At 50.7% G+C, this 17,764-nt stretch overlaps 1 protein-coding gene across 29 annotated transcripts in view; it reads left to right on the top strand.

The window, feature by feature from the left end:
• LRRFIP1 (LRR binding FLII interacting protein 1) overlaps positions 1-17,764 on the top strand; it is a 144,041-nt gene that overhangs the window by 55,670 nt on the left and 70,607 nt on the right. For 2 of the 29 annotated variants that reach the window (XM_060107211.1, XM_060107213.1), the window contains exon 1: positions 1,737-2,182. The exons of 24 other annotated variants lie outside the window; for them this stretch is intronic. In XM_060107211.1, coding sequence (XP_059963194.1) covers positions 2,117-2,182 — 66 coding nt within the window. In that variant the 5' untranslated portion in view covers positions 1,737-2,116. Of the gene's footprint in view, positions 1-1,729; positions 2,183-17,764 lie in introns of those variants that run through there. 3 more of the 29 variants (XM_060107184.1, XM_060107212.1, XM_060107208.1) reach the window with 3 other exon arrangements.

The raw sequence follows: 17,764 nt of genomic DNA, 5'->3' as shown, positions 1-17,764 counted from the left end.
ATTCAAACTGAAGACTCCCAGAAGGCGATTTTATTAACTGGCTATCATTCTCATCTGTGGAGCTCTTAACTAAAATCATCTTTGCTTTCCACCAAAGATTCCCTAAGTCCCGTACTTGTTTATGTAGAACAGCTTAAAATTATTTTTGCCAACCAGTTTAACTCTATAGAATCAAGAACTGTAACGCACTGACATATTTTAAGTGTTATAGCAAGAAAACAAGGTATTAAAGGTATGCATTTCGATCTTTGAAAATTATTCTTGCCAACCTAACGCTGCTATCCAACAAGGCTTGGCGCTGTGTTCCAGCTCATCAAAGTGGAAACCTGCTGTTTCTCCCGCAGAGGCCACTTTGGGTCTTTACTCGGCCTTGCTTTTCTGCTGTCCCTACCCTCTCCTAGGTTAGGACCTCGGTCCCTCAGAACCTTCTCTGTTCCCCACCCCCCTACGCCCCCCAACACATACACCCTTCCTTCCAGAGCCCCTGCCCTGAAGCCAGAGCGGGAAGGCGAGTGCACACGGGCCTTGCGCTAACGTGTTACCGAGGAGGAGGTGAGTGGGGCAGAGAGTGGGGAACTGGGGGACTGTAACGTTTAAATGTATATTTGCGATCTGTCGAGGATTTCGCTGGAGCCGCCTTTGCAGAGAATTAGGCCCAGCCGCTCTATTCTTAAGTTCTCGTTTCGGGGGCGGGGAGGTGGTCTTTCTGAGAACGGCCTCCGAAAACGTGCCCCCAGAGCATGGGCAGGAAGGGCCCGGGGCCGCCTGGACGCAGGGTAGGAGGCGGGGCGGGGCGGGGGGGCGCGGAAAGCTTCCAGGCGCCACAGGCAGCGGGCTGGGCCAGGGCAGGTTGGCATTCCGATGAAAATCTGCGTCGCTTCCTGCCCGTCGCTTCTGCTTCGCCTGGCGAGGTCAGGAGACGTTTCGTTGCTTTGTATGTAGAACTGCTAAAGAACGAGCGACGCGAGTTCTGCGGCTGGAGGAGGCGCGTGCTGGGCGGCCGGGGCCCCATCCCGCCGCTGGACGCTCCTCTCCACGCCCTCCCCGCGCGGCGCCCGGCGGGGACCTCGGATCGGCCCCTGCACCGCACGACCTCCCGCCGGATCCCTGGCCGGTGCAGCCCCCCGGCTCTGAGACGCCGCATCCACGCCAAACCGCGTTCTTCTGCCGCCGCCTGCGGAGGGGGAGGCGGGCGGGGCCGCACCCGGCCCTCGGATGCTTGCTCTTACCCGCGCGGGCCGCGCGGTGTGGTCGCCCTGGAAGCCGGCCCTTTCTCCGGGTGACGCGTTAGCTGGGCACCCCGACCAGCAGGTGCCGCGGGGCTCGGGCGAGGTAGCAGCGTCCTTAGAAGCTCACTTCGGCCTGAATTTGGAGAACACCTTGGGGCGGGAGCGCAACACCGACGGCGAGGGGGCCGGGGGCGGGGTCTGAGAGGCAATCCGCCGCGGGCCCCGCCCCCGGGACCCCGCCCCGCTCTGGCTCCTCCACCAGAGGACCCCGCCCCTCGCCCAGAACCCTCCCCCGCGTAGGCTCCTCCCCAGGGCGACCCAGGCCACGCGCGGGCGCCTCCCCACTCCTCCCCCGTCTTCCGAGGCCTCCCAGCTCGTCCTCTCTCGGAGGGCGGGTGGGCGGCCGACGGGGCTGTGGGCGGGGCCGGCTGGGGTCTTTCCCCCCCCCCCGCCTTTCGGGAGGGGGGCGGAGGAGGGCTGGGTGGTGATTAATAACCGCGCCGCTGGGGCGTGGGGAGGAGCGCTCGCTGAGAACGGGGCGGGCGGGGTGCGTGGTGGAGCGCGGGCGGGACCCTCGTGGGTGGAGGGCTGGGGGCGGCACCAACTGCTCTTCTCCCGGGTGCCGCCACCCCAGGCCCGCGGGCTCCCGGGCTCCGTCACCTGCGCCCCGCCCCTGCGGCCGCACTCCAGCCCCGGAACCGCGGAGGCGCGACCCCGCCTTGGGAAGGGCGAGGTTCCCGTCCCGACGCGCGGATTTGTGTCCGGGCAGTAGCCCCGCCGTTCTCGGCATGTGGCTGCGCTGAGAGCCGGCCTGCCCGCGGATCCGGGGAGCCGGGCGTTGGCTCCCTTTCCCTGCTGTGTGAGAAGGTGGACCTGCAGCCGGCAGGATGACCAACCCTGCGGCCGCGCAGAACCAGGAAATAGACTGTCTGAGCCCAGAAGCTCAGAGACTGGTAAGAAGAAAACACATTTTCGAAACTTTTGGTTCTGATTGCCAGTGTTTGGTCGTTGTTGATGTTCTAGGAGCCAAGGGCAGGCGGCACCTTCCGCCGCAATCATCTGTGCCCGGGAAGGTGTGGGGCTGCCTCGCCTGGCCGGGGACCCCCTTAAACGAACGTCCCCACGCGAGCATGGGCGGGGGGGTGGCCTGCTCTCGGTTCAGTTCGCGGCTCGGTGTGCACTGTCCCCCCCTTGCGCCCTGGAAAGCACATTTCCCTGGGCAACGCCCCTCAGCGGACGGAAAGGAACTTCGTCTGGTCCCTTATGCCCGCAGTTACGGCCTTTTGACGGGCTCTGCCCAGCTGCGTGACTCGGCCGTGGATCCAGCCGAGGTGTGAGACCTGCGCGTGGTCTAGAGTTTCGCTCAGAACTGCTAGTTTGATGTTTTACAAAATACAGCACCTAGGAACTGGTGCCCAGAGGCGGTGCCCTCACTTTGAGGCTGGCACCCCCAGTGGCTGGGTGGCTTGGAGCACTTACCCTGCGCTGGGCCTTAGAACTAATGGGTTGCACCCGGTTTCTCTAGTTCCCCCAAGGACCCCAGTTCCCAGATCCACTCTGGCTGGTCTCCTGGGGTCGCCGGGTCCGGAGGGGATCCTCCCTCTGGGGGATTTTGCAGTTATCCGGCTCAGCACCCAGCGTTAGAACCGTGGATGTGGGAGTCGTTTGGCATTAAAATCGGGCAGGGGGTGAGGTGGGGAAGGTTTGTAACTACCGCTTTTCACGTGGCTTGTGGTTGATGGATGGGAATATTTAAAGGTGAAAGGGCGTAGTCTGGAAAAGAAGCACATCATTAAGTTAGTACTACAGACAGGGAGAGAGAGACCCTAGATTTCCACATTATCCGGCCTGTGTGGAACCTTGATAAAAGTGTGAACCCCAAATAGTCACTCCTTCACCAGGTAGGAATTAATCACCTACTGGGTGTTTGTGGAAGATTCAAGATGAATAAGACTGCCCTGCCCAGAGCTTCCCGGTCAACACCAGAGAGGGGTGTAGAAATAGATTCTGATGAATACACACTTGAAAATTACACTCCTTGCCGAGGACAGGTGGGTGGATATTTTTCAGGTCCTCCTTAGTGTGCTCCTCTGACCTGACATAACGTTCCACCCCTGGACCAGGCCTTTGGAGCTGGTTTCTACCCCTTAACCTACCTGGGAACCTACAGAGAGATCCTTGAATCACCATCAGGGAAGGGCCCTTGGAAGAAAGAAGGATGGGAATGCCACTGAGAGATGCCCAAGCTCCCCAGGAGCCGCCTGGGCAAACCATACATGGCAAGAACAGGCTGATGTTAATCCTGGGCAAGATTTGAGCTCAGAGGAATGAACTGCTGGGCAAGGAGAAGAAAAGAGTGACCATGGAGAACAGGATGTGAGGAAGGGAGCGCCAGGCCGTCAGAGGCAGGAGTAGAAATAACACCTGTCACCCGAAGGCGCTGGCTGCACGGTCTCATTAACCCTTCACTTAACCCTGGGACTGGATCTGGTTGAGATGCGTCACAGAGGTGCTGCTGGGAGTTGGTGACAGGAGAGACCGGAACAGCTGCTGATTGAGGAGGTGCTCGGTGGGCACAGCCCACCTTCTCCTACCCCGAGTTCCAGGATCCAGTAAGCTCTGAAAATCAGAAGTTGTTTCTCTTTTTTGTAAGTTGTTAGCAGTGATAGGAGGCTATTCGCGGCCCCCAAGTCTCATCTTATTGTAGGGATCTGTGCCAAGGTCCTCAGGTCCCATTTGGCTGATGGGAGGCTATTTTCAGTCTTTATTCTTCTTAGTGTGAATATTCGTACATTTCTCTGCAGCCCTGTTAAGGTTCTTGACTAAGGGCTGTTACTCTGGGTTGTTACAGAATATATGGTGTATGCATCTTGTTACCTTTCTAAAATCCAAAAATGTTGAATTCTGAAACACATTTGGTCCTAGGGGTTTTCAGTAATCAATTGTGAACTTGCTCAAGTAAATAGCAGCAAAAACTTTTTTAGAGCAGGACTGTTTTTTGAGGTTAATGGTTGAAAAGGAAACCGTTGGGCTTCCCTGGTGGCACAGTGGTTGAGAGTCCGCCTGCCGATGCAGGGGACACGGGTTCGTGCCCCGGTCCGGGAGGATCCCACATGCCGCGGAGTGGCTGGGCCTGTGAGCCACGGCCGCTGAGCCTGCGCGTCCGGAGCCTGTGCTCCGCAACGGGAGAGGCCACAACAGTGAGAGGCCCACGTACTGCAAAAAAAAAAAAAAAAAAAAAAAAAAAAGAAAGAAAAGAAAAGGAAACCGTTGCTGAAGGACCGGTGGGGTGGGGTGGGATGTGTCAGAAGGAGTCGCTCAGCAGCCATCCTAGGCGGTAGTGTTCCAGCGGAAGAACGGTGGGCATTTCAGACTGGCTTGTGCTGGCTTGTGTTCTGTGCCCAGAGACCCTGTGTCCCGGGAACAGGGGTCTCCAGAGGAGGAGGAGGGCCGGGGCCACCTGGGTGTGAGGCCAGAGCTGGGTTGGCAGGAGGAGATAGATTTGTCCAGCTCCATCTCACGGGGCAAAGAAAAAAGCAGGATCCAAGCAGGAAGTCCAGGCTCCTTGCAGGAGAGGACAGTGTAGATACCATGTTTCTTTAACTTTTGTAACTTCCCCATGTTCGTGCCGGGTTGTGTCACCTCTGGTCGTTTTCCACATACCGATTAGCACTAAGTCCTCACAGACGGCCAGCCCCATTCTGAGAGAGGCTGTTAGGGTAGAACGTGGACCCCCGAGTCTCATCTTGCTGTAGGTACCAGTGTGCAGGTCCCCAGGTCCTGGTGGCCAGGGGACATGTGGATGAACGGGGGTGGGTGAACCCAGTGCTGGGGGGCCGACCCTGCTGGGCTCAACAGGAGACCTTTGAGCATTGGAATCATGGTTTGCTTTAGACGAATCATTTTCCCAAACAGTTAAGATATAAAAACAGTAAGTTAGGTCTTTTCTTATAATAGTAAGAGTGTCCCACTAGGGCAAAGATGGAGACGCAACTTCCCTTTTTCTTTAAGGGTTAGTTTCTGTTCAGCCTGAACTAATATCAAAGTAGTGGAAGCCTCCTTAGCAAACTTTTTGTAAACCCTGCGTCTAAACTGCCACTTACAGTGAGCACAGGAAATCGAGTTATTTATAGCGGCTGAAGTGTTTTCAGGCAAAGTTGATTGGTGTATTACCTGATTAGAGTGAGGTTCTTATCTGGTTTCTACAGAATTATGAGGCTACATGTTGGTGCGATGTGTTTGCTCCTCAAAAGGCAATGTTCAAGAGGAAATTCTTATCCCTGAAAAATCAGGCTGTGTGACTCAGCAAAGGAAATGTGTTTTTTTTTTTTTTTTTCCAGAACCCACAGACTTTATTTATTTATTTATTTATTAAACATCTTTATTGAAAGGAAATGTTTATGACTAGTTACTCATATGCCAGTGTTTCCAAAATATCTGATCATATTTAAAAGTTTTAATCTTGGAGCCCCATTGGCCATAAGGTTCGAAATACTAACCTGTTAAGGCAGTAAGCCTGTTACATCTCACTATATGTTAGACGTGGGTCAGGGAGAAGAGGAATTTTTATTACTTTACTGCTTTTACTCTGGGCCACCCAAAGTTTACTCTGTGTGTGTGTGTTTTAAAGCAGCTTATTTCCATATTTTCATGGAATGGATTTACCAGAACTTTCATTATTCAGACAGTCTAGATAAAATTAAGTAAATGAACTTCTTCTAAGTTAAACAAAGCACAATTTTGACTACATCCAAGATTAAGTGATTCAGAATTGCCATGTGCTTGATTGCATACCACCACTAAAATCCCCTTTCTGCACCTCATGTATTCATTCGGAGGAGGGCCAGAGTTTCAAGTGGTTTTCTCCTTAGTACTGTAACTGACAACTTTAAAGCCATATAAATAGTTTTGTTTGGACGCTAAAGTACAACTACTCTAGTTGTAGTTTAAATTACTGTAAGGAAGATTGACTTTTCATTTTAACTAAAATATTTCATTTATATGTTTGTGTAATAGAGCTTATCAAAGCAACATCATTTCTGATCCTCACATCTGTTTTATTATCTCTGGCCAGTGGATGTGTAATCTTCCTGTGGGAAGAGAAGTAGGAGTGGGCTTTTGTTGTGGGTGGGTAGTCTCCAGCTGCCTCCTCTGAAATTTCCCCAGCACTCTTTCTCCTGGTGAGTGCTTCAGCATGTTTCTCTTCTCCTGCTGCTTTAAACCTCCTGTGAGCTGAATTCACACTGTCGTCATAGAAGACGCTGTGTAGGTAGTAACAGTAGGTAGCATCTCCCAAACCCCTGCCGTGTCAGCCCTGTTAAGTGTTTTCTGTAGAAGTCTTCCCTTCCCCCTTGCATAACCTCAGAGGTGGTTTGGTTATTTCCACTTACACATAAAGAGAAAACGGAATCAGAAAGTTCAGGGGACTTTCCCAAGGCCACACAGCCAGCAGGCAGTGGGGGCCAGTTCAGACCCAGCCCTGCTGGTTCAGAGCTGGTGCTGATGATGTCACCACCATACACGATGCTCGGGCAGGGTCTGGCAGGCAGTCAGCGAGTATCATTGCTCTTGCCAGGCTCTCCTGGGGCCTCACAACCCCAGTATCAGGGCTGAAGGGTTTCTTTTTACTAAGGTAGCCTGTTAGGACACAAGACCTTGCTCCAGAGTGCATACTGAGAAGTCTTCATTTCATTAACGTTTCCTTTCTATGTCTGGTAGTTTTTCAGACAAAAGAACACTCAATGAACTGTATTTTTTCTAAATAAGGAGAGGAATAGTAGAAATGACAGAGCTGCAGAAATTTTTATTTTTCTCTTTTTCATACTGTACCCACTTTTTAGCTGTCACTTGCGTCAAGCCACGCTGGGAGCTGCTGGGCAGCAGCCTCATTCCCGCGTGCTGTACAGCTCCTCACCACCATCCAGACAGACGAACTTGTTGAGGATGGAAATGATGCCTTCTGGCTCTTTCCTAGCTGGTTCCAGGAGAATCACTTGAGCATAGGAAAGGCTGTTGTGTGCTGCCTACATGGGAAAGTGTGGAGCTGCTGGAGGGTCCAGCCTTATGCTGAGAAGGAGCAATGTTAGTGTTTTGTGTCACCTTAAAGGTGTGGAGTTTGCAAGGAAGACCCTGAGTGGAGCAGGTGAAGTGAAGGGTATGGAGCCCAGAGGCATTGGCTGGAGGGAACCTGTCACCTGGAGAGCTGCACAGGTGAGGCCAGGCTGCTCTTACCTGCCACCCGTCGGTCCTGTCGGTCCCACACAAGGTTATTTGTGGCCATCACGCCCTTGCTTGTAACTCCAATATGTTGAGACTGTTGAAGGAAGTGTGAACATCACTCATCTCAGAAAAAAATTTTAAATGTATTAACAACAAGAGGAGAATTTATTTGCATGGAAGATACTGTGCACTGTTTTTATTCATCAGCTTGAGTGTGGGTCGTTGTTAAGCCAAAGATTGTGTTGTGAAGTTTGAATAGGTAAAGGTCATTAGTCTGCTCTCGATAAAGGAACATGAATAATTTTGTTCCTGATTAAAATGTTTGTTATTCTGGTATGTTTTTCTGAGAAGCAAGGTCAGGAGATTTCCAGTAGCAAAATGGGGAAAGAGAACTCGATGGACAGTCTCAGGGTGCAAAGAATTCACCCCAGTGTAGAGACATAGCATTTCAGAGGCAAAGGGAGCACCCAGAGATCACGTCACCTGGTCCCCTTGCCCCCGGTATTGAGGGCTAATGTTCAAAAGTGATGCAGTTTGTCCAAGTTCACATAATGGGTCAGCAACAGAGCCAGCGCTGGTAGCTTGGTCTCGAGACCCCTCTCTGGACAGTCTCTGTCTTTGGAAACTCAGGGCCCCGCTGAGAACACCACAGCCACAGCCGTGAGAGGTAGCTTTTCCACCTGGTCCCCTACGAGCCAGCCCCTCACAAGCAGTGACGTAAAGTGGCCTTGCAAGGTAAAGGCTTCTTTGAAGGCTGCTGTTTTATCATAAAATTCCATGATCATTTTACAGTCCATAACTCATCTGATTTGATTTTGATGGAAACATAGTGTTTTAAGTAACCAGTTAAACTTTAGTCCTTAACTTTATGTCCTCCAAATCGTCAAGTAAAATTGATAATGTGTCTTGTTTATTTTGTGGCTTAAGCACTGGCCCCCAGACCTGTGCCCTGAACCTGTGCCTGGGCTGTTTCAACAATCATGGCTGTGCCGTAGAGGGGTTCATTCCCCCCATCCCACCCCGAAGTTTTAAAACTGTGGTTTGCAGCTCTGTCAGACCCAATGCCCCTTTTTTATAACAAGCTTTTAACATCCTTATTCCTAACCTGAAATGAAGTTCCTAGGTGGTCAAATCTCCCTTCACACATAATTGCAAGTCAATATAATGTTTTAACTGTAACATTAAAAAGAAATAAAATGAAAGTAAATTGCAGTGATAGAATGTGAATATTGAGAGTAACTCTTGGGAAGGTTCTGAACAAAGCCATGTATGATCTTCCCTTGATTTCCATGCAGATTGCATCCCTGGAATATTCAGTGTATGTTAAAACTACTCAGAATGTATTTTGAATTTATAAGTGAGTTGGAATGAATTTGTAGGTCTGAAAGTTATAATGTGGTTTTTCTATCTGCCTGAGTAGCCAATGGGGAAGTTCCTCATTGTGCAGGCCTGAGTACAGGATGGTTGGCATACCACACCCTGCCCCTAAATGCCATTAGTCCCCTCCTCCAGTCACTGTGACGTCCCAGCACCGCCCCCAACAGTTCCAGAAAGCCCTCTCAAGCGTTGGCACTTCCCCCATTGACAACTGTCATCCCAAAGTGCCTTCTTGTCCGTGGCCATCATAATTACAGTCATGGCTGTAAAGAGCAGGACCCCTCGTGGGGGAACTTATTGTGATTGCCTGAGCGAGGGGTTTGGAAAGGTGAGATGTTGAGAGTGGAGTAAAATGCACGTGGCAGCTGAGGGACACAGGGGCCGTGGACACGTGGTACACAGGCCAGGATCGCCACTGCTTCTGAGCTGCCAGCTGGTATACGCTCCCTCTCCTGTTCCTGCCTGTTCAGGAGAACACACTGCCCAGTCTGCTTGGTTGCTTTGAATAGCAAACCATTTTTAGAATCTACTGCATATGAGGAGTTGGGGGTTTACAGAGAAAACAAAAGTTGGTAGCGGTTGCCGCTTCCTATAGCAAAGTCAACTCAGGAAAATCGTAAAGACCAGAGAGGAAATAAATAAAATAGAGATTAAAAAATAGAAAAGATCGGGGCCTCCCTGGTGGCGCAGTGGTTGAGAGTCCGCCTGCCGATGCAGGGGATGCGGGTTCGTGCCCCGGTCTGGGAGGATCCCATATGCCGCGGAGCGGCTGGGCCCGTGAGCCATGGCCGCTGGGCCTGCGCATCCGGAGCCTGTGCTCCGCAACGGGAGAGGCCACAACAGTGAGAGGCCCGCATACCGCAAAAAGAAAAAAAAAAAAAAAAAGAAAAGATCAATAAAACCAAGAGCTGGTTTTTTAAAAAGATAAACAAAATCAACAAACCTCTAGGCAGGCTCACCAAGAAGAAAAGAGGGAGGACCCAAATAAACAAAATAAGAAATGAAAGAGGAGAAATAACAACTGAGACCACAGAAATACAAAGAATTATAAGAGAATACTGTGAACAGTTATATGCCAATGAATTGGACAACCTAGAAGACATGGACAAGTTTCTAGAAACATACAGCCTGCCAAAACTGAGTCAGGAAGAAACGGCTAATTTGAACAGACTGATTACTAGAAGTGAAATAGAATCTGTAATTTTAAAAAAAAAGAAAAAAACCTCCCTGCAAACAAAAGTCCAGGACTAGATGACTTCACTTGGGAATTCTACCAAACATACAAGGAAGAACTTATTATAGGTATCCTTCTCAAACTATTCCAAAAAAATTGAAAGGAAGAGGGAACACTCCCAAATTCATTCTGTGAAGCCACCACCACCCTGACACCAAAACCAGACAAAGACACTACAAAAAAAACAAAATTGCAGGCCAGTATCTTTGATGAATATAGATGCAAAAATCCTCAACAAAATATTAGCAAACTAAATACAACAATACATAAAAAGGATCATACACATAATCAAGTTGGATTCATTCTGGGGTTGCAAGGATGGTTCAACATACGCAAATCAATCAATGTGATACACCACATCAACAAAAGGAAAGACAAAAACCACCTGATCATCTCAATAGATGCAGAAAAAGCATATGACAAAATTCAACATTCCATTCATGATAAAAACTCTCACCAAAGTGGTTATAGAGGGGACATATCTCAACATAATAAAAGCCATTTACGACAAACCCACAGCCAACATACTCAGTGGTGAAAAGCTGAAAGCCTTCCCACTAAATTCAGGAACAAGATAAGGATGCCCACTCTTACCACTTCTATTCAACGTAGTATTGGAAGTCCTAGTCATAGCAACCAGACAAGAAAAAGAAATACAAGGTATCCAAATTGGAAGGGAAGAGGTAAAATTGTCACTATTTGTAGATTAGATGACACTCTATATAGAGAAACCCTAAAGTCTCCACACAGAAACTGTTAGAACTAATAAATGAATTCAGCAAGGCAGCAGGATACAAGATTAATACACAGAAATCTGCTGCATTTCTTTACACGAATAAGGAAGTATCAGGAAGATAAAGTAAAAAAAAATCTTGTTTAAAATCACATAAAAAAATACCTAGGAATAAACTTAACCAAGGTGATAATAAAAGTTATCTGCTGGGGCTTCCCTGCAGATAACCTTACCAGACTTCAGACAGTACTACAAAACCACAGTAATCAGAACAGCGTGATATTGGCACAAAAACAAACATATAGACCAATGGAACAGAATAGAGAGCCCATAAATAAACCCACACACTTACGGTCAATTAATCTACAACAGAGGAGGCAAGAATATACAGTGGAGAAAACACAGTCTCTTCAACAAGTGGTGCTGGGAAAACTGGACAGCTGCATGTAAATCAGTGAAATTAGAACACTCCCTCACACCATATACAAAAATAAACTCAAAATGGTTTAAAGACCTAAATATAAGACATGACACCATAAAACTCCTAGAAGAGAAGAACGTAGGCAAAATATTCTCTGACAAATTATAGCGATATTTTCTTAGATCTCCCAAAAACAGTCTCCCAAGGCAAAAGAAATAAAAGCAAAAATAAACAAATGGGAACTAATTAAACTTAAAAGCTTTTGCACAACAAAGGAAACCATAAACAAAAGGAAAAGACAACCTACGGACTGGGAGAAAATACATGCAAAGGATGCGACTGACAAGGGCTTAATATCCAAAATATACACACAGCTCATACAACTCAATAAAACAAACAACCCAACCAAAATATGGACAGAAGACCTAAATAGACATTTCTTCAAAGAAGACATACAGATGGCCAACAGGCACGTGAAAAGGTGCTCAACATCACTAATTATTAGAGAAATGCAAATTAAAAACACAATGGGGTATCACCTCACACCAGCCAGAATGGCCATCATTAAAAAGTCTACAAGTAATAAATGCTGGAGGGGATGTGGAGAAAGGGGAACCCTCCCACACTGCCGGTGGGGATGTAAGTTGGTGCGGCCACTATGAAGGTTCCTTTAAAAACCAAAAATAGAGTTGTCATATGATCCAGCAATCCCACTCCTGGGCATATATCCAGAAAAGACAAAAACTCTAATTCAAAAAGATACATGCACCCCAGTGTTCATAGCATCACTATTTACAGTAGCCAAGATATGAAACAACCTAAAGGTCCATGGACAGAGGAATGGATAGAAGATGTGGTGTATATATACACAACGGAATATTACTCAGCCATAAAAAAGAATGAAATAATGCCATTTGCAGCAACATGGAGGGACCTAGATATTGTCATACTTAGTGAAGTCAGACAGAGAAAGACAAATACCATATGATGTCACTTACATGTGGAATCTAATAATAATACAAATGAATCTATGTACAAAACAGAAACAGACTCACAGACTTAGAAAGCAAACTTATGGTTACCAAAAGGGAAAGGGAGGGAGGGAGGGAGAACAAATGAGGAGTTTGGGATTAACAGATACTAACTACTGTATATAAGATAGATAAGCAACAAGGATATATCTTACAGCACAGGGAATTATATTTAATATCTTGTAATAACCTATAATAGAATACAATATGAAAAAAATAACTGAATCACTTTGCTGTATACCTGAAACTAACACAACATTGTAACTCAGTTCTACTTCAAGAAAAAAAGGAAAAAAAAAAAAGGCAAGTCAGGAAAGGGATTCTGTATCACAGCCTCATGGCTCCTTTGCACTGTCTGCAGCATGTTGTAAAACACTTTAACACGGGGCTGTGTGTGTTCACCAGCGACTCTGAGCTTTCAGCCTTGCCCAACAGGAGCTGTAGTCCTTCCTCATTCCCAGGAACAGTCACACGTGGAGACAGAGGGCCCCTGCTTGTTTCTAAGCAGAACCAGTTCTTTGTCACACTGCAGGCTTCAACTGCATGATATTCCTATTATATTCACATGAGTGAACCTTAAATACATCCTTTAACTTTTCCCAAGAGGTTACAAACTACAGTGGTAACATATCACGTGGCCTGAAGAAAATTCTGCCATCACAGAGCATTAGGGTCACTGATTTGCACGTCAGTAATGAGTAATAAGTCTCCCCGGGCTCTGCGGGGCAGACTGGGAGCGGCTCCCAGAGCATCATCTCGGTGCCTTTCCAGGCTCCAGGGCTTTCTCCTTCTAGGTGGAGGAAATGATGACGCAGCTCAGGCCCATTTCTCAAGAGTCATCCTAGAGTTATGGCTCATAAACCCCTTCCAGGTTCCATGTAGAATTCTGGAACCCCAGGAGAATTTAAGAACAGAATAAGAACTTTTTCTGGGACTGCGGGGTGAGAGGTCTTGGGATATAGAATTCCACACCATGCTTGAATCCCAGGAAAGCTTCGATGCTCAGGAAGTATGCAGACAGAGTCAGGACTCCGGAAGTCGTGTGGGGCTTTTTAGAAAGCTGTTGAGACTACGTCCTGGGCACCTCTGTCGTCTCCAAGCAGGCAGGACTTCGGTTCCATCAATGTTTATCGTGTTTGTGCTTTTCGAAGATCATGATGTGGAGCTGAACGGCTAGGAGCCACAAAAGGATACAGATATTATCAGAGCTCTTAGAGCCCCCGACGTCACTGGAATTGGGGTGCAGGGTACTGGGGGCGGTGTGTGGTTGCTGCACCCTCGGGCAGTGTCCACCACTGCTTACAAAACCTCCAGCACAGACAGGAGGTCAGGGAGGAAGGAAGCTGTGCAGGGGCCGGGCTCGGAGGGCAGGGCACGCCTCACCCAGGGCGTTCTCCTCCCGTCCTGGCGCATAACTTCTCTTTTAGTTTTGCTCAATCCCCAGGCCAAGCAGGGGGCTGTCCCTGAGTTCCCTGACCCTGAAGAAAGGAGCAGCCATTGTCTCTGGATGACAGTTTTATTGCAGCTGGGAGTTTCTGGTGCTCCGAGCAGGAGGCCCGTCAGGGTCACTGCTAGAAGAGGCGTGCATCTGTTTATCCGCTGACTTTTGTGTCCCGCTCTGGTAGAATCCACTTCTGCTCTGTGGTCCGATCTAGAACTAGAGCTGATCAAGCCCTCGGCCTAGTGCAGAGACCCATCACCAAAGTAACTGCTGTTTTTGCCGGTGACGTTTTCACATAACCCTCCAGCCTTTCTCCAGCCCAGCCCGGGTCTGGGCCGCCGAGAGAGGGCATTTCAGAGAGAAGCATCACTTTGGTTGTCTGCCTCCTCAGCCAGCCTGTGCACCCCTGTGGCCGGACCCTTGGCCGGTGGCCTCCGTGCTTCCACCCCTGGACCTGCAGGGTGCTGTAGGGCTGGTGTCCCAGACCCTGGCTGGGTGCGCCTGGCTGTTTTTAGCCATTTGTTTAGAAGGCCTTGGGGCTCAGACTCGTGCTTCTTTGTGTGTTTTTAGCATCTCTCAGACCATACGTATCACCTTAGTGTCAGAGCGTGTTGTCTTATCTATCTCTGGTAAAATAAACTGTAAAAGTGGAACTTTGGAATCAAGGGTTCAGCTTTTTAGAATTATTAGGAGGCAACTTTGGTGATAAAAGGAATCTTCTCTTCCCAACCATCTCCACCGTCAGAGGGTGCCTTGCTTGAAAGCCCCGTGTCTGTAAAGCTCTGTTTATGAGGTTCCAGGTCAGGACGGTAGGATCCTGGGGGACTGTGTCCCCTGTGAGGGGGCTGGGACTCTGGCGTGCGTTCCCCACCAACCCTGGGCGGTCCTGAGAAGGCCAGGGAGCCTCCATCTCGTCAGAGGAGGCCTGGCTGGGTCAGCCGCTGTCTCCCCTCCTCCCTAATCCTGGAGGTGCGCCCGCTGGTGAGGGCTGGGGGGCAACGCTGCAAGGGTTTTTAGCGAGGGCGCCAGGGGACCGTCTCGCAGCAGTGAGCTTGGCCTTGGGGCTTCTTCGTTTCTTTCCTTCCCTCCCTTTCTCTCCCTTTCAGCCTCTGCTCCCTTCCCCCACCGCCTTCCTTCCTTCAAAAATGTTTGCTATTTATTATGAACAATGTCAAACACACCCAAGCGGAGATGGGATAACAGAAAGCAGAGGTCGTCGCACTGGGGGGGAGCAGCCAGCTCCGTGGGGGCGGGTTGAAGCCCAGACTGGCTGCACCCGAGGCCCTGACTCAGCGGGTCTGGGTTGGGGCTGGAGACTCTGCATCTTTCACAAGCCCCAGGGGCCGCCGCTGGGGCACAAGGGCCCCGCTTCCTGCCACCAGCCCCACAGCTGCCAGCCTGAGGCCACTTTCCCCACCTGAGCGAGGTCGTATGACGTCATCCTTGCATGTCTCAGCGTGTATCTCAACAAACATGCTCTTGGACCAAAAAAGGAGGATTTGGGGTCCGGAGCAACGCCTGTTCCAGAGCCCCTTTCGAGGACAGTGGGCTGAGGGACGAGCAGCTGGACGGGCCCGGCCACCAAGCTCTGGGTGGGAGCGCGGCCCTGCCAGCACCGTGTGGTCACAGCGAGCGGGCTGGGGGCTAGTAGCCAGTGGAGGACCCACGGACCTTGACCTCCAGTGGGAGCTGAAGGACGACGGCTGACAGCCATCGCGGGTGGGGGGACGGGGAGCCTGGGAAGCCTCGTTTCCCAAACCTTGCTTTACAGCCCTGTGCATTTTATTGTTTGTACCCTAAATGCCATAGGTCCGTCTCCTTGGCTCCATCCTTGCCCTTCGGCCACTGTCGTCTCCCTTGAGGTTGGGAGCGCGGCGGGGAGGGGGTCAGGGTGGAAAAATGCCCCACCTCCGAGGCCGGAGGCGTCAGCAGACCGTGTGCCTGGGTTCGGGTTTGGGGGAGTGGCATCCGTCGGGGCGCGGGCTGGCTCCTGGGGCCGCGTGGGCCTCCTTGGGACCCTGGGCTCCTGACGTTCCCTCCAGGGCCCTCTCGCCTCTCCGCCCGGCTTCGTCCTTGGCACGTGGTTCATGTTCTCGGGCTCCCCCCAACCCCCCGCTCAGAAGCAGCCTCTCCTCACTTCCTGGGTCTCACGCCGCCCTCCCCACCCCGCTCCTGGTCCCCACGTTCAGCCAGAGCCACGTTTCTAAAGCGAAAGTCAGACCCCGCTGTGCTCTGCCTTCTTCAGACCCGTCAGTGGTTCCGCGTTCCTTCAAGATGAGGTTCCAGGTAGCGGGGCTGAGGCTGGCGCGGGCAGCCGGGCCCTCGGGACTCCGCCGCCCCGTCCTGGCCCCTTGCTGCCCGCCCCCTCGCCTGGCCTTCTCCTCTTTGCCCCTCAGCGTTGGCTTCGGGCTCCCGTCCTCCAGGACGCCTTCCCGACACCCGGACGGGTTACGTTCTCCTCCAGAGCAGCCCCAGCACGGTTTCTTACCCACCGTAGCACTTGTCACTTGTACGTGGTCCCCGAGAGCTTTGTGTGCACCCCCTGAGACTGGGGCCCCAGACTGCACGTTGAAAGTCCTTCCCCTGCAGTCTCGGCAGTGCTGCGAGGCTTGGGCTGGAGTGCTGATGGCCAGGAAGCTGCAGTCCCCTACAGGCGAGGGACAGAAAGTGAAAGTGTGCATTTGGAGACTCAAACAGTGTGACCTGGCTGTGCCCTCAAGCGTGAGTTTATATTTTATAAAAGTGTCAGTCTGCAGCGGATTTGTCCTGCATCACCGAAGCCCTGGCCAGGGGCACACCGACCCCTGGAACCGCTCGCCTGATGGTCAGCAACTAGAGGGCAGGGCTGGGCCTCCCTGGAAGTTTTGGGGGGAATGAACTCATGCCTGCAGGTCACCAGGGTGGACCATCGCTATTCTGTACTCTCTGTTCATTGAACGACTGATCTTATCAAACATTTCCTCTGATGCTGTCTTAAATCAGCATCATCTGTGATGCTCTGTGTCTGGCTGTTTTGTGTTCTTGGCAATGTCGGCGTTTTAGAGTGAATTGTGTTGTCAGAGCTCTGTGTGGTTTTTCTTTTAGGCATCTTAGGTTGTGTTGGGGTTATTCTGCTGATACTGGTTTTGTGCTAATGAAGTTGGCTGTGCATAGGTTTTGTGCCCCTTCAAACGTTGGCTTATGTATCTGTTAGCTTTTAGCCAGAGTCCCAGAAGCAAGCATGGTTGTTACCACTTCCTGTGTTATGAGAGCCTTGTTCTCCACATATGAGTCATGTCAGAATCCTGTGAGATGTAGGTGCTTCATATGGCAGTGACTGCAAGCATTTGAAACTGTACTGAATTATTTATCTCCTTTCCACATTCTAATCTAAGGTGAAGCTTGACCATATCGATCTGTCTTCAGGGTTGGCTAGCTCGTGTCCTCACAGGGAGCTTGTCCTGTAACTTGATTCATTCATGTGGTCCCTTTGTCAACCCAAGGCCAGGTCCCTCAGGTCGGGGGTTGTTCTCATGGACAGGACAGACATGCTGGGTGGACGTGAGGACCAGAGAGGAGGTGGGCCATGACGGGAGCCCTTTGCTGGTGGGTAGAGGCCCACCAGAGTAGCTGGGGTCTGATGGGACATGATTTTGGAGGCCTGCCAGTCTGGTGGGGAGGCCATCTCAGGTGGCAGGGACCACCTGCTTAGAGAGGTGGTCTCTTCGAGGATCTTTGCTCCAGTCCCAAGAGGAGTTCAAGCAGAGGAGGGGGCTGGCCGGACAGGCTGGGGAGGAGGTGGGCGTGCAGGGGCTCGGGCTCCTTAGTCACAGAGGCACCCACGTGTGAGCAGGAATCATCCCAGGCCTCACCGCCTCGTGTCAGTCGTCTGCTGATGCGGGACAGATACCCACAAATGTGGCAGCTTAGAGCAACACATGCTGATTATCTCACAGTTCCCGTGGGTCAGGAGTTTGGGCACAGCCTACTGGGTCCCTCTGCCCAGGGTCTCCCAAGGCTGCGGTCAAAGTCTCGGCCAGGCTGCATCCGTTCTGGAGCTCAGTCCTGTTCCCGGCTCACGTGGTTGTTGGTGGCATTCA

The sequence above is a fragment of the Mesoplodon densirostris genome, chromosome 8 (assembly GCF_025265405.1).
Source record: "Mesoplodon densirostris isolate mMesDen1 chromosome 8, mMesDen1 primary haplotype, whole genome shotgun sequence".
In the NCBI taxonomy this organism is placed as follows: Eukaryota; Metazoa; Chordata; class Mammalia; order Artiodactyla; family Ziphiidae; genus Mesoplodon; species Mesoplodon densirostris.
Note: the sequence above shows the minus strand (reverse complement) of the source record. Positions and strands in the feature narration are given on the sequence as shown.